This window comes from Haliotis rubra, unplaced genomic scaffold, assembly GCF_003918875.1.
Source record: "Haliotis rubra isolate DU_JTF1 unplaced genomic scaffold, ASM391887v1 Scf3, whole genome shotgun sequence".
NCBI classification, from domain to species: Eukaryota; Metazoa; Mollusca; class Gastropoda; order Lepetellida; family Haliotidae; genus Haliotis; species Haliotis rubra.
This window is the reverse complement of record NW_025766968.1, coordinates 5,848,848-5,861,827: the sequence shown is the minus strand read 5'-3', so window position 1 is coordinate 5,861,827 and position 12,980 is coordinate 5,848,848. Positions and strand designations below refer to the sequence as shown.

Below are 12,980 nucleotides of genomic sequence, written 5' to 3'. Positions count from 1 at the left end.
TTTAGTTATTTAAAAAAAAAAAATTCTTTACCCTACATGGGTACAATTTGTGAAGCCCATTTCTGGTGTTGATTTACTCACAGTAGAGGTACTTCAGATGAAGTCTCAGATGGCAGTGGTTAGGAATGTAGGTATCGATGAACGAAGCAATGTAGGAATATGACACTGTTATCAGTCATTATGAGTTCAAGTCCAAGGTACCAACTATTGCATTAATAAGTCAGTTAGTTGAAATGTGATCACATAGACTGGACATAATATGTATAAGAAGCTACACATTCCATCAAAGGGTTCATTAATATAGAGCAGTACTATACAATTTAGAATATTCATCACTGTGTCTTTATGAATACTCACTCACTCACTCACTTTATGAACACAAAATGCCTTTTAGAGTGAATGAGTTTAGTTTTATGCCGCACTCAGCAATATTCCAGCTATATGGCGGTCTGTAAATTGTCAAGTATGGACCAGACAATCCAGTGATCAACAGCATGAACATCGATCTACGCAAATGGGAACCAATGACGTGTGTTAACCAAGTCAGCGAGCCTTACCACCCGATTAGTCGCCTAACCCAATAATGGGTTACTGAAGACCAATTCTAATCGAGATCTTCACGGTCTGCCTTTTAGAAGGGGGTCAAACAAATCTGTACTTCACTGAGAAAGTGTAATTCCAAACATAACATATGTTATGAGTGTGTCTTTACACAATCAGAATTACCTTAAGGGTTTGAACATTTCATAGTTCAATCATTTATCGTATGTGGCATTCTTTAAGTTAGAAAACCAAAAATCAAGTTGATCAAAATTGTTTGTTGTTTTGTAAGAGAGAACAAACTGTTTCTTTTGAGTAAAGATGATTGCAGTAGGAAGGCGTGTGAACATGGTCATGAGACCTCTGCCCTGTTATCAGCTTGTAGATAACCTTTGCCCTCCACTAGTGTTCTTATCTTACCTCAAGTGCTCTAGGCTGGAGATGATCATCTCTTCTCATTAACTTTCTCATGATTGTTAACTGCCTGGTCCAGGACACTTGGGACTGAGGCACTTCTCCATTTCAGTCTTATCTTGACCCACAAGTTTCTTGCTTAACATGTTGTATCAAAATATAGGGACAGAGTCTGGGGTTGTCAAAATATATACTACTCAACTGAAGTTCATGACAACTATATTTTTTTCATATTATAAAGGTTAATCTGTGAGTCAGTGAGTGAGTTTAGTTTTATGCCGCCCTCAGCAATATTCAAGCTATATGGCAGCGGTCTGTAAATAATCAAGTCTTCCAGTGATCAACAGCATGAGCATCGATCTACGCAATTGGGAACCGATGATGTGTCAACCAAGTCAGCGAGCCTGACTACCTGATCCCGTTAGTCGCCTCTTACGACAAGCATGGGTTACTAAAGATCAGTATTCTAACCCGGACCTTCACGGGTCAGTTAATCTGTCATTCAATGATAATATCTATAGTAATGTAACAAAATTGTCTGGACCCCGTTGTATCAAATTTTAATGAAGCATTAATGAGACATTAAACGTTCATTAAGTTATGTGTCATTAAATTCTGTTGTACTAACGTTTTAATGACGTCGTTTTGTCATTAGCACATCATTAACTTCCTGGAAAAGTGAACATTGCGCCAGAATTTCGTTTGCGCAGCACTGGATCTGCTTACAGCTAAAAAATTACACAGAAATGGTATCTCATGGTATAAACTCAGTTTGAAAAGTAGACACTGCTAAATGTTACCCCTTAAAAACAGTAAATTTCTCTGCTTTTTATCGTGCACTGATAAAAGTACTGTGCTACTATATTTTCAATTTGGCATCTTTACGGAAAGTGTGAGCGAACAAAATTCTGCCTGATACCTGAACGACATAGGTATGTATGTGTCCCAGTCCACCCAGCTGTCAATGGGTACCTCGTAAGGATGGGAATGCCACAATAACTTGGTGCGCCTAGTGGCTGCAAGAATTGTATGCTCCCCAGGGTTGAGATTGAGATTGATCCAGTGAACGAGGGAAAAACTAATGTAATTTGAGCTGGATATCGGCGCTATACAAATGTTAGTACCGTCACATAACGTAATGTAATGTAAAGTAATGTATTAAATTAGTTTGTGTGCTTATGTATAACGTTATACACTCAATCTTCAAAATGACTCGCAATATGTGTTTAAAATGGATTTTTCCCTATGACGTCAAATGGCTACATAAAGGTCATACTCTTATAAAGATAATGGGGCAACACTCCGCTATGCTTAATACTAAGTCATTGTAACTCAGATCACTTGGAGAGAATTTGCTGTGAATAAGGACACTAGATTTTCGTGGTGTTTTGTTCACGGAATTATCGAAAACAATGATACTCAAAACATTTGTGACAAATGCGCACCTGGCCAATGATTATATGCCATTGTTTTGTCTATAACACAACATAAACAAATTCAATGAACAAGACATATATATCCTTTAAAAACGTGTGCATATATACGTTTCATGAAATAAATAGATCATTTTTATTTATTATGTCAGTTTTACTTAAGTTTAAACTATTAAATGTTGATAATGAAATAGTTCATTAAATCCTTGAATTATAACACTAGAATGAGACTTTCAACATCTAACCAGGTGATATTATGTTACAGGGTGGAAGGAAGCAGCTCAACAAAGTGTTGGGTGACGATGACATTCCACTGACAAAAGTCGACAGTATTTACCAAAGTGAGACATTAGTCATTTCATGTACACTCTGACAAAATGAAAACTTTAGTGAGGTTAAGTATACTTGGTAAATTTCCATCTTGTCAAATGTTGTCAATATATACTACTCAAGCTAAGTTAAAAAACACTAATGTTTTGCATATAATGACAGTTAATTTGTCATGATTAGTATATATATAAATGCAGTGGTGTTTGACTGTAACTTACATATCTTGATCACATGATTAGAAATTGTGATTTCAATGACCGTTTTGGTGTTTGATATATTGTGTACTGCTTCTGTTGTCAGTTGTGTCTGGAGGCAAGAAGCGGAGGCTCCAGCCAGCAACATCTGTGTCTAATCCTACAAAGTACCTGGAGATACACTGCAAGGTCAGCTGAAACAGCAGCATGATTACCTGTATAATGGTTTCCTCTGAAGGTCAAGGTCACATCTCATAACCTTCTCACATGCTCAAGCCTTGGTGTTTTGGAATGTTTATTTCAATACTGTTTCTGATATTCACAAATAATTAATCTGTTTAAAAAAAGAAACACTGAAACAAGATTGCTTTCAGAGACTCTTGATATGTGTTTACAGGGTTGCACCTTCAGTTTACAAATAACAAGATACTCCAATCTTTTCTTGCAGGACTTTCAAATACATACATTCGGTTTCAAGTTCTGCGCCAAAGATCAAAACAAACTGGTAAGAATGTGTCCATATTGTATGCAGCTGGAACTGATATTTTCAGGGTTTTTAGATTGCTTTTCAGGTGAGTAATAATACCCAGATGGTCCAAAACTTTTAGTGGATCCATTTGGGTGGATCCCTTTGTGGAACCTCTTAATGAATCTGTCACTACTTTGAGTGGTATTTCAGAAGTTGGGTTGGTTGGTTTGATGTTTAACACCACACTCAGCAATAGCGGCAGTCTGTAAGTAATCAAGTCTGGACCAGACAATCTAGTGATAAACAGCATGAGCATTGATCTATGCAATGACATGTGTCAAGCAAGTCAGTGAGCCTGATCACCCGATCCTGTTAATTAAAAGCCTATTACGACAAGCATGGGTTTGCTGAAGACCAATTCTATCAGCTGAAACAGCAGCATGATTACCTGTATAATGGTTTCCTCTGAAGGTCAAGGTCACATCTCATAACCTTCTCACATGCTCAAGCCTTGGTGTTTTTTGAATGTTTATTTCAATACTGTTTCTGATTTTCACAAATAATTAATCTGTTTAAAAAAAGAAACACTGAAACAAGATTGCTTTACAGGGTTCCACCTTCAGTTTACAAATAACAAGATACTCCAATCTTTTCTTGCAGGACTTTCAAATACATACATTTGGTTTCAAGTTCTGCGCCAAAGATCAAAACAAACTGGTAAGAATGTGTCCATATTGTATGCGAGCTGGAACTGATATTCTCAGGGTTTTTTTAGATTGCTTTTCGGTGAGTAATAATACCCAGATGGTCCAAAACTTTTAGTGGATCCATTTGGTGGATCCCTTTTGTGGAACCTCTTAATGAATCTGTCACTACTTTGAGTGGTATTTCAGAAGTTGGGTTGGTTGGTTTGATGTTTAACACCACACTCAGCAATAGCGGCAGTCTGTAAGTAATCAAGTCTGGACCAGACAATCTAGTGATAAACAGCATGAGCATTGATCTATGCAATGACATGTGTCAAGCAAGTCAGTGAGCCTGATCACCCGATCCTGTTAGTCGCCTATTACGACAAGCATGGGTTGCTGAAGACCAATTCTAACCCGGATCTTCACAGGTATTTAGAAGTTGGGAAGTACAATACTTACAAATTTATGGATAACAACTTCTTTTACAGATTCTGGTGCCAAAATCTCACTCTCACAAAATAGAAGAAGTTGTTACCCTTAAATTAGGCCGTATTGAAACCATCACTGAATCCTTCAGGGAATCCCTTTAATGGAATCCTTTAATGTGCCCTTTAGAGCACCATTGTAGTTGAGACCTTTGGTTAGTGTGTCTAGCAGAGCACTATGGTGGATCCTTTTCATTCATCATGATGATGATGTTGAGTCAATCAGTCATTATTCTGTTATACATGTATGTAGCCAGTGGGGATCCCAAGTTAAAGTAGGCTCCCAGCAACCAGTGCCTGTCATAAGAGTTGACTGAATGGATCAGGTTGTCAGACTCGGTGACTTGGCCAATCTTTGACAGTGTACACTGATGTTGTCGGCCAACGCCTGTCATGTCAAATACTGGATTGTCTGGTCCAGACTTGATTAGATACTATAAGGGTAATGCTATTTTTGAGGGCATTATCATTTGCAGAAGTCCGCGGTCTTCCATTAACTGCCCGACGAAGGAGTGCAGTTGAAAAAGACCGAGGGCTCAAAAATAGCATTACCGTTATTATTGCTAAAATACATGGAATTTGTGTTGAAAAGAAAAAGGAAACAATGAAGGAATTTGACTGTAAGTTTACTCAAAACCAACTTCTGACGGGGTTGACTGCCCGAATGCAATTACGTCATCGAACAATTCAAGTGACGTCACAACAGAAAGTGACGATATTCGACCTTGGCCTTTGACAAGACCATAGCCTGCTACGTGTCAAACTATGTCAGTGTCGGTTTTGGTCCAACAACAACGCTAATAGTGCAATTGTTAAGGTTAGCACCAGCAAGAAAGCCAATATTACAGCTATTTATAGCGGGAATTCGGGTTGCTTTGACTTGTTTGACCCAGAATATCTGCCAGTCCAAAGCCAATGTCGAATGAACCGACGCACCCACTATTACAACACTTGACAACAGAACTGATAGTGGCCCGTCGTTAAGGTTGAGCGGTCCAATATCATTTGCAGCGGCCCGCAAATTTCTGATAGTAGGAGGGCCGTTTCATGATAATTCCATGTGTTTTAGCTATAAAGACTATTATCATCAAGGTGGAATTATAAGGGTAATGCTATTTTTGAGGGCATTATCATTTGCAGAAGCCTGAGGTCTTCCATTAACTGCCCGACGAAGGAGGGCAGTTGAAAAAGACCGAGGGCTTCTGCAAATGATAATGCCCTCAAAAATAGCATTACCGTTATTATTGCTAAAATACATGGAATTTGTGTTGAAAAGAAAAAGGAAACAATGAAGGAATTTGACTGTAAGTTTACTCAAAACCAACTTCTGACGGGTTGACTGCCCGAATGCAATTACGTCATCGAACAATTCAAGTGACGTCACAACAGAAAGTGACGATATTCGACCTTGGCCTTTGACAAGACCATAGCCTGCAACATGTCAAACTATGTCAGTGTTCGGTTTTTTGGTCCATCAACAGCCTTAATAGTGCAATTGTTAAGGTTAGCACCAACAAGAAAGCCAATGTTACCGCTATTTAATGCGGGAATTCGGGTTGCTTTGACTTGTTAGACCCAGAATATCTGCCAGTCGAAAGCCAATTAATGTCGAATGAACCGTAAGCCCACGCACCCACTATGACGTCACTTGACAACAGAACTGATAGTGGCCTGTCGTTAAGGTTGAGCGGTCCAATATCATTTGCAGCGGCCCGCAAATTTCTGATAATGGGAGGGCCGTTTCATGATAATTCCATGTATTTTAGCTATAATAACTGCTATCCACATCAAGAAAAAACACATGATTGCAGTCTTCTAAGAGGCTTCGACTTTGATGATATTCATGTTTGTGTTCCAGGCTATAAATGCCATCGTCCACCATTCCTACCCAACCCGATCTGACCTTCTGTTTGCGTATGACTACGGCCACAGCAGCAAGTTTACAGGTAAGTCGGGATCAGTATATTCTTCTTTAGTGTCAAGGAACAGCTGCAAACTGCTAATGTGGCTTTATACGCTGCTGACTGAAATATCTTCTAACAGCTTCAGTTGCTAAGTGTAGGACAGTATGAGTAGCCCAGTCATCAGATGTGTTACAATTCCATGTTCAGACTTGCATAATGGCATGGTCTATGTGTGCCAGGATCCTGTGATTTGGGTTTGAATCCCAGCTTCTCACTGATTGTGATTGTAGGTCCTATCAGCACTATTCCCATGCGTGCCGGTTTGATTAATGTCAAGAACCAACATTTACTTCCTCATTTTGATTCAAACATATTTTATTCACAAATGTTATCCGACTTAAATTACCTGCTCCTTGATATTTACATACATGCATTTTCAATATTCTACATCTTAGGAAGGAATAGAGAGGAGGGGACACAACTTATGTTATCACTCTAAAACATTTTGATTGATAAAACAAAGTTTGTACACATTTGAAAACATATTCATTCTGTTGAATAGTCATATCTGGACTTCTAAGTAACATTAACGACAATGTGATTGGAGAATCACATTTTACAATACTTTCCAAATTTAACATTAATATCTTTCATTGAGTGTTGTACAGTTCACATTCTAATAGGATGTGATGTACATTTTCACAAGCATTGCTGGAGTAACAAGAAGCAGAATCTTTCATGATGAAAAGATGCAGATCATAGTTTATCTCCCTCATCAAGCCATCTGTAAATACAATACTATTCGAAATGGTGTTAATCCAGCATTTCCTCAGAGAGTGATTAAAGATTACACGTTCAGTATTTCCAACAATATCTCTTTGTTATGCAGGGATTTACCTTGAGTCCTGTATTTGAGGGTCCTTGGGACTCACACTCTTAATTTCCAGGGGTCCTGGACTACAAAATGGGGGTCCCAGGCACTTAAACATTATCATTAATACTATGTTGTAATATTGTTGTAATTCAGTTACTGTTATTGAATTGTGTATCATGATCATCACATTGTTACAGAATTAAATTGTAAATGATACCATAACCCAGCTAGTAGCACACTCAGTGATAATTTATTGTTACTTGATGAAAAGTTTTACAAAAAGTATTTGTTCATTTTCTGCGTCCCTGTGGACACGCTAATCACATTTTGTTGCGCCCGTTGTAAATTTTTATGCGTATAGGACACAGGAATTTGCGTCCCTAAATCCCTGGTTAAGTGAAAACAGTACTGGGGAATGGGAAACATCACCTGCATGATAGGCTCATCTCGCCTCTTTCAATCTTCTCTAACAATCCTGACAATGTTTAAACAACCTGATGAACTTAGTGGTTTATCTGAAATAATCCAGGAGCATAAGAAACAACCATCTGTCTGTCGTCTGCCCATAGTAAATGTGTTGATGCTTAAATGGCTTCCCACAATGAGTGGAATTAACATAACTGATTGTCTCCCCTGCAGAACAAAAACTAGAGACCCGGGTTGTTCTACAAGAGACAGGACTGGGAGGATGAGATTAAACGCCACAATGCCATGGGTCGTTGGAGAGTTGCGGACATGAACACGGAGTTCTGCAATGCCCCCAGGTCAGTTCATACACATGTCTCCAGAGTAGCCCCCCATTGCTTGGTGCCGTCAGGCTCATTCCAGTCTCATTAAAATCAGACTTTTTGTTTGCTGCCACGAATCAAAACTTTTCCAAAGTGACTTGTAATGGAATGTTCTCTGATCTATTGGGTACAGTGTGAAGCCCATTTCTAGTGCTAAAAGCCGCTTAAGACCATACTTACTCACTCACTCTAATCTATATGTAGTGAGCACTAAAATCATATTTGAATGAGATTGGTGTTCTTCACCTCCAAGTCATCCAGATTTGATCATTACAGGCAGCCATGATATGTCTGGGTTCCTGCTGACTGCAGCACTGCACTAAATACCATATATTTAAGGAAATCTAAGACTTTTTGTATATACCTTGTTGTGCCAAATATTAGTTGAAAATATGTTTACAGCATCAGGAAAACCCTAGGAAACAATTATCAGAGTCTGCTGCTGTGTATTTTCTCTAAGATTCATATTTTGAAATTGCTGATAATGGTGTCCCCCGCCCTGATATTGCTGTAGTATTGCTAAAGGTGATGTGAATCAACTCACTCACTCACTCACCCACCCACTTATTGCACTAGACTCACTCACTCACTCACCCATTCACCCACTTATTGCACTAGGCTCGCTCACTCACTCACTCATTCACTCACTCACTCACCCACTTATTGCACTAGGCTCTTGGACGTATCTTGCTGTGCTAACATTGGGTCACAAAGAGTCCTTTATTTTGAGATTGTATTTACCACAGCTGGATCAACCCCATGTTACCAATATCCTTTGAACATGCTATTCCAGCTATTCCAGAATACACCAACAAGGTTGTTGCTTATAATATGTGTGTGTGAAGAGTATGGTACATATCTGGTATTCCTACCACATGCTGACTTGTGTGGTCCAGTACTGACTTTGATGGATGTGTTTCTGTTTCAGCATGCCAGAGTTCTTTGTTGTGCCAGTTTATTTGTTCAACACAGACTTGGTGAAGTTAGCTGTTATCTACAATGATTACAGGCTACCGGTAAGTGATGGTATCTTCATTGTCTGTTGTGAAGCATAGGATTACCACTAATGAAGTGTAATGGCTTGAAATGTGGTCTTGTGGCCACATTGATTGCTGAGGGAAACTTCATTTAATCGTTTGATTGTTCACATGTTCTGATAAAAAAAATCCCTATGTGTGTTTCCATCTTTATGAAACATGTGTGGCCATTGGTGCAAGATATAGAGAATACTAAACGATGTGCCGTGTAATACCATATTTATGAAACAAGTGAATGGTATTGGTATCGAACGAGCTTTCGCTTAGATACCAAACAATTCACTCATTACATAAATATGGTATTACACAGGACATAGTTTAGTATTTTATTTATTACTCACCCAACATTAGCAAAATAATATTGAGCAAAGTACTTCTTTCCTAAGAACTCAACGAGTGTGATGACTCTTAGCTTTCCGCGTCAAGCAAGGTCTAATACTATTGTGACAGAGGTATTAGCATTGTGACGTCATAACTGTAAACCAGTTTTACGTCATATGTACGGCACCACGTGATGTAATATACACAATGTGTAATAACATTGTAAAATTATTAAACAGTGATATCATCAACGGGTGAGTAATAAGTACTTATCTCTTCTCAAACACCTGGTTGCATCACTGTTTGGTAGTAAATCAGAAACACATGTTCACGATAGCAGAAATGTCTTTTGATTATTGAATGAATAAATTTACTTTTATTTAATTGAATAAAACGTGTGTGGTTTCCATTTTTCATGCAATTTCCCTCCACCATGTTCCAATATTTCTGTTCAAAGCTAACAGTCTCATTGTAATCAGATCTCTAGATCTGACGCGATGGTTCATCATTAGCTATTCAGCAGCAACCAGTACTTCTTGTATTTGGGACAGCAGAGTTATAATCATGCTGATAAGGCCAGGACTACCTCCATGGTGTAGTGGTTAGAGCGTCCGCCCGGAGATCGGAAGGTCGCGAGTTTATCCCAGTTAAAATAGGGTACTTGTTGGTCCCTGCCTGGTGCTCGGCATAAATGGGTACAACAAGAACTGGTCGGCTCGGAGTCAGTATACTGTGTCTGAGTGGGGTATTCATGCTTAACTGCAGCATGGTATCTCAGTGAGCTAGCACTATAAAACCAGCAAGGCTAGTACAAGCAGCTACTCATATACATGCATGCACGCTGCCATATGAGCGAAATAATCTTAAGCATGACGTTAAACCCCATTTCACCTCACCTCATCTGATAAGGCCATCTTATTTTGTCATGTGCCATCAATGAAACGAATTCTGTACAAATCTGTATATAGACCATAACAGGTAGATGATCATCGTAATAGAATTTGATGGATTTTCCTTTTCAGACCTGGTGCTATACCCACCCAAACAATAGCAGTCTAGTTCGAATGTCTTATGTGGCGCCAGAATCAATATCCAAAGAAGGCCATGAAAAGTAAGATTTCTGTTAGATTCTTTATTCTTACACATCTGATTAACCTGTTTATGCTGGCTGTAATTTTATTAGCACAATTGGTTTTGTGGCAGATATGTCCATGGTCAGCACTTGTTTGTACAGGATATAGGATACCGTTGTATTGAGCACCATGCTTCAATAAGCAATTCTGGACCAATCTGTAAGTAATGCATATGAAGACGCTTGTAAAAAATCATAAATATTACAGATGTTTTACAGAAATAATATAAAACTATCTAACTATTAAAAAATAACTATCACAGAAGAGGTTTCATGGGTGATTGAATTTTTATTGCTAGCACCTGCTCAATTTATGACAACAGTTTTAACTTTTGTATGCACCCCTTTGTGGGTTTTGTATGCCCAGGCAGCTATTAATGTGAACATATAAAATCATACCCATCAGGATTCTGTGTCAGATCAGAACTAAGTACCACAAGGCAACCATAGCCCTGTAAGACTGTTGTAAGTTACTGCCACATGACACATAGTACATGCTAACACTATGACCAAGAAACAGAGCAGGTGTGTTTCTAAAATGGACAGAACAGGGACCTGACAATTCACTTGTGTCTCTTTCAGAATATTAAGTGCAATAAAGCAGGCCTGCGATGAGACAGATGACCCCAAGAGAGTTGATTTGTCCAGATTGTGCCCTTCCCTTCGAGAACTCCAGCTGAGCTATGAGAAGTTGAAAGAATGCTGCATGACTGGTAAGTAGATCTTCATCATGTGCAATGTGTTTGTTTCATTCATTCATTCATTCATTCATTCATTCATTCATTCATTCATTCATTCATTCATTCATTCATTCATTCATTCATTCATTCATTCATTTTGAACAAGTATTAGCATTAAAAGTCAAACTTCTAAGTTTTCCAGCAAGACTGTTAGCCAGGATACAAGTAGCTATGTTGTTTACAAGCCAACATTCTAATTTCTGTAATTAAGAGAAACAGAATCACACTGATGAAGTAGGGGTCTGTGGCTGGCATTATGGTATAAAGACACACTTCCAGTTTCCAGTAGTTTGTCTTATTTAAAACTTTCAATCCTTATCCTCCCAAATTCAGAAGTATGTCTTTTGTAATAACCTGTAATAGAGTTTTGTTAATAATAGTTTGTGTTTTGCCAAGATTCTCAAAATCTATGACATTTGGAAACAATGCCATGGGCACAAACACACACCATGGGATCCAAGGAATAAGAATGGTTCATGGAGAAGCACTAAAAGTTTTTATCTAATGGGAATGGAAAAGGCACATCAAGCCTTCCTTGTGATGGTGTGAATGTGACTTACGGTATGTGTTCCTGGTAACATGGATGGTGTGGTGTTGTAGATTCTGTGAAGGAGTACATCAGTACAGACCTGGCCTGGTACTCCAACCTAGACAGCACACAGTGGCTCCAGGCAGTCTGCAAGTGTCTACAGATCACCTTCAGCATTGTTGTCAGCATAGAAAAGGACAAGCGGACCATCATCATTGCAGGTACCTCAAGCAGGACTGTGGATCAACGTGATCCAGGATTAGAATTCTGAAGGCCTGAGAAGCCTAGTTGTTTCAGTTATGTCCCTTTGCCATGCCAGGATGTACTTGATCCGGTTCGGAGATATACCCCATATTTGCCATAAGACTGATGAAATTGGTATCATGTGGCTTAGGTGTGGGAACAAGCTGATTGGGTGTCATCATGACGTATCTTTATTTCGTGCTTTCAACTGGTGGCAGATCTGGTGCACACTTGATGATGTTCAGGACTCCATGATGTAACAGTATTATTGATGATTGCAGTTTGAAGCTCAATTGCTTTGATCCTTATTGTTCCATTGATCCTTGGTGTTCTGATTAACATTCACTGGATTGTCTGGTCCAGAATAGATTATTTACATCCCATCATCATATAGCTGGGTTCCCAGTGAGGGAACTAAACATCAAACATGTAACCAAATTTTTCTGTTTCGATTTCAGAGGAGACAGGTTGTGACTTCTCATGTATTGTGGCCTCATTGGTTCAAATGTGCCTTGATCCCCACTGTCGAACCATGGTTGGTTTCCAGTCACTCATACAGAAGGAGTGGGTGGCCATGGGACACCCCTTCCAGAAGAGACATGGACTTACCCAGGAAAATGAAACTGAAAGGGTGGGCAGTTCATTCCATTTTAGGGATGAGAGATTTCCCTTGTCCCATAGATCAGACAGTTATTGATGTGATAAAATGTGTAGAACTTCATTAGTATTACTGTTGAATAATATTTTGTGAAATGTCTTCCATATTTAAGTTTAAGTGGCTTGGCCCTTTCTCATTCTATTTATGTCTTGTATGCGCCCCATCTTCCTTCTGTTCATCACCCGTGAAGATCTGGGTTA

General features: G+C 38.9%; 1 protein-coding gene across 1 annotated transcript in view; it reads left to right on the top strand.

The window, feature by feature from the left end:
* LOC124282515 (myotubularin-related protein 10-B-like) overlaps positions 1–12,980 on the top strand; it is a 40,785-nt gene that overhangs the window by 21,665 nt on the left and 6,140 nt on the right. The window contains exons 5-15 of the mRNA XM_046718527.1: positions 2,653–2,728; positions 3,018–3,100; positions 3,360–3,416; positions 6,413–6,500; positions 7,972–8,019; positions 8,051–8,096; positions 9,049–9,136; positions 10,501–10,589; positions 11,193–11,323; positions 11,951–12,100; positions 12,581–12,753. Coding sequence (XP_046574483.1) covers positions 2,653–2,728; positions 3,018–3,100; positions 3,360–3,416; positions 6,413–6,500; positions 7,972–8,019; positions 8,051–8,096; positions 9,049–9,136; positions 10,501–10,589; positions 11,193–11,323; positions 11,951–12,100; positions 12,581–12,753 — 1,029 coding nt within the window. The remainder of the gene's footprint in view (positions 1–2,652; positions 2,729–3,017; positions 3,101–3,359; positions 3,417–6,412; positions 6,501–7,971; positions 8,020–8,050; positions 8,097–9,048; positions 9,137–10,500; positions 10,590–11,192; positions 11,324–11,950; positions 12,101–12,580; positions 12,754–12,980) is intronic.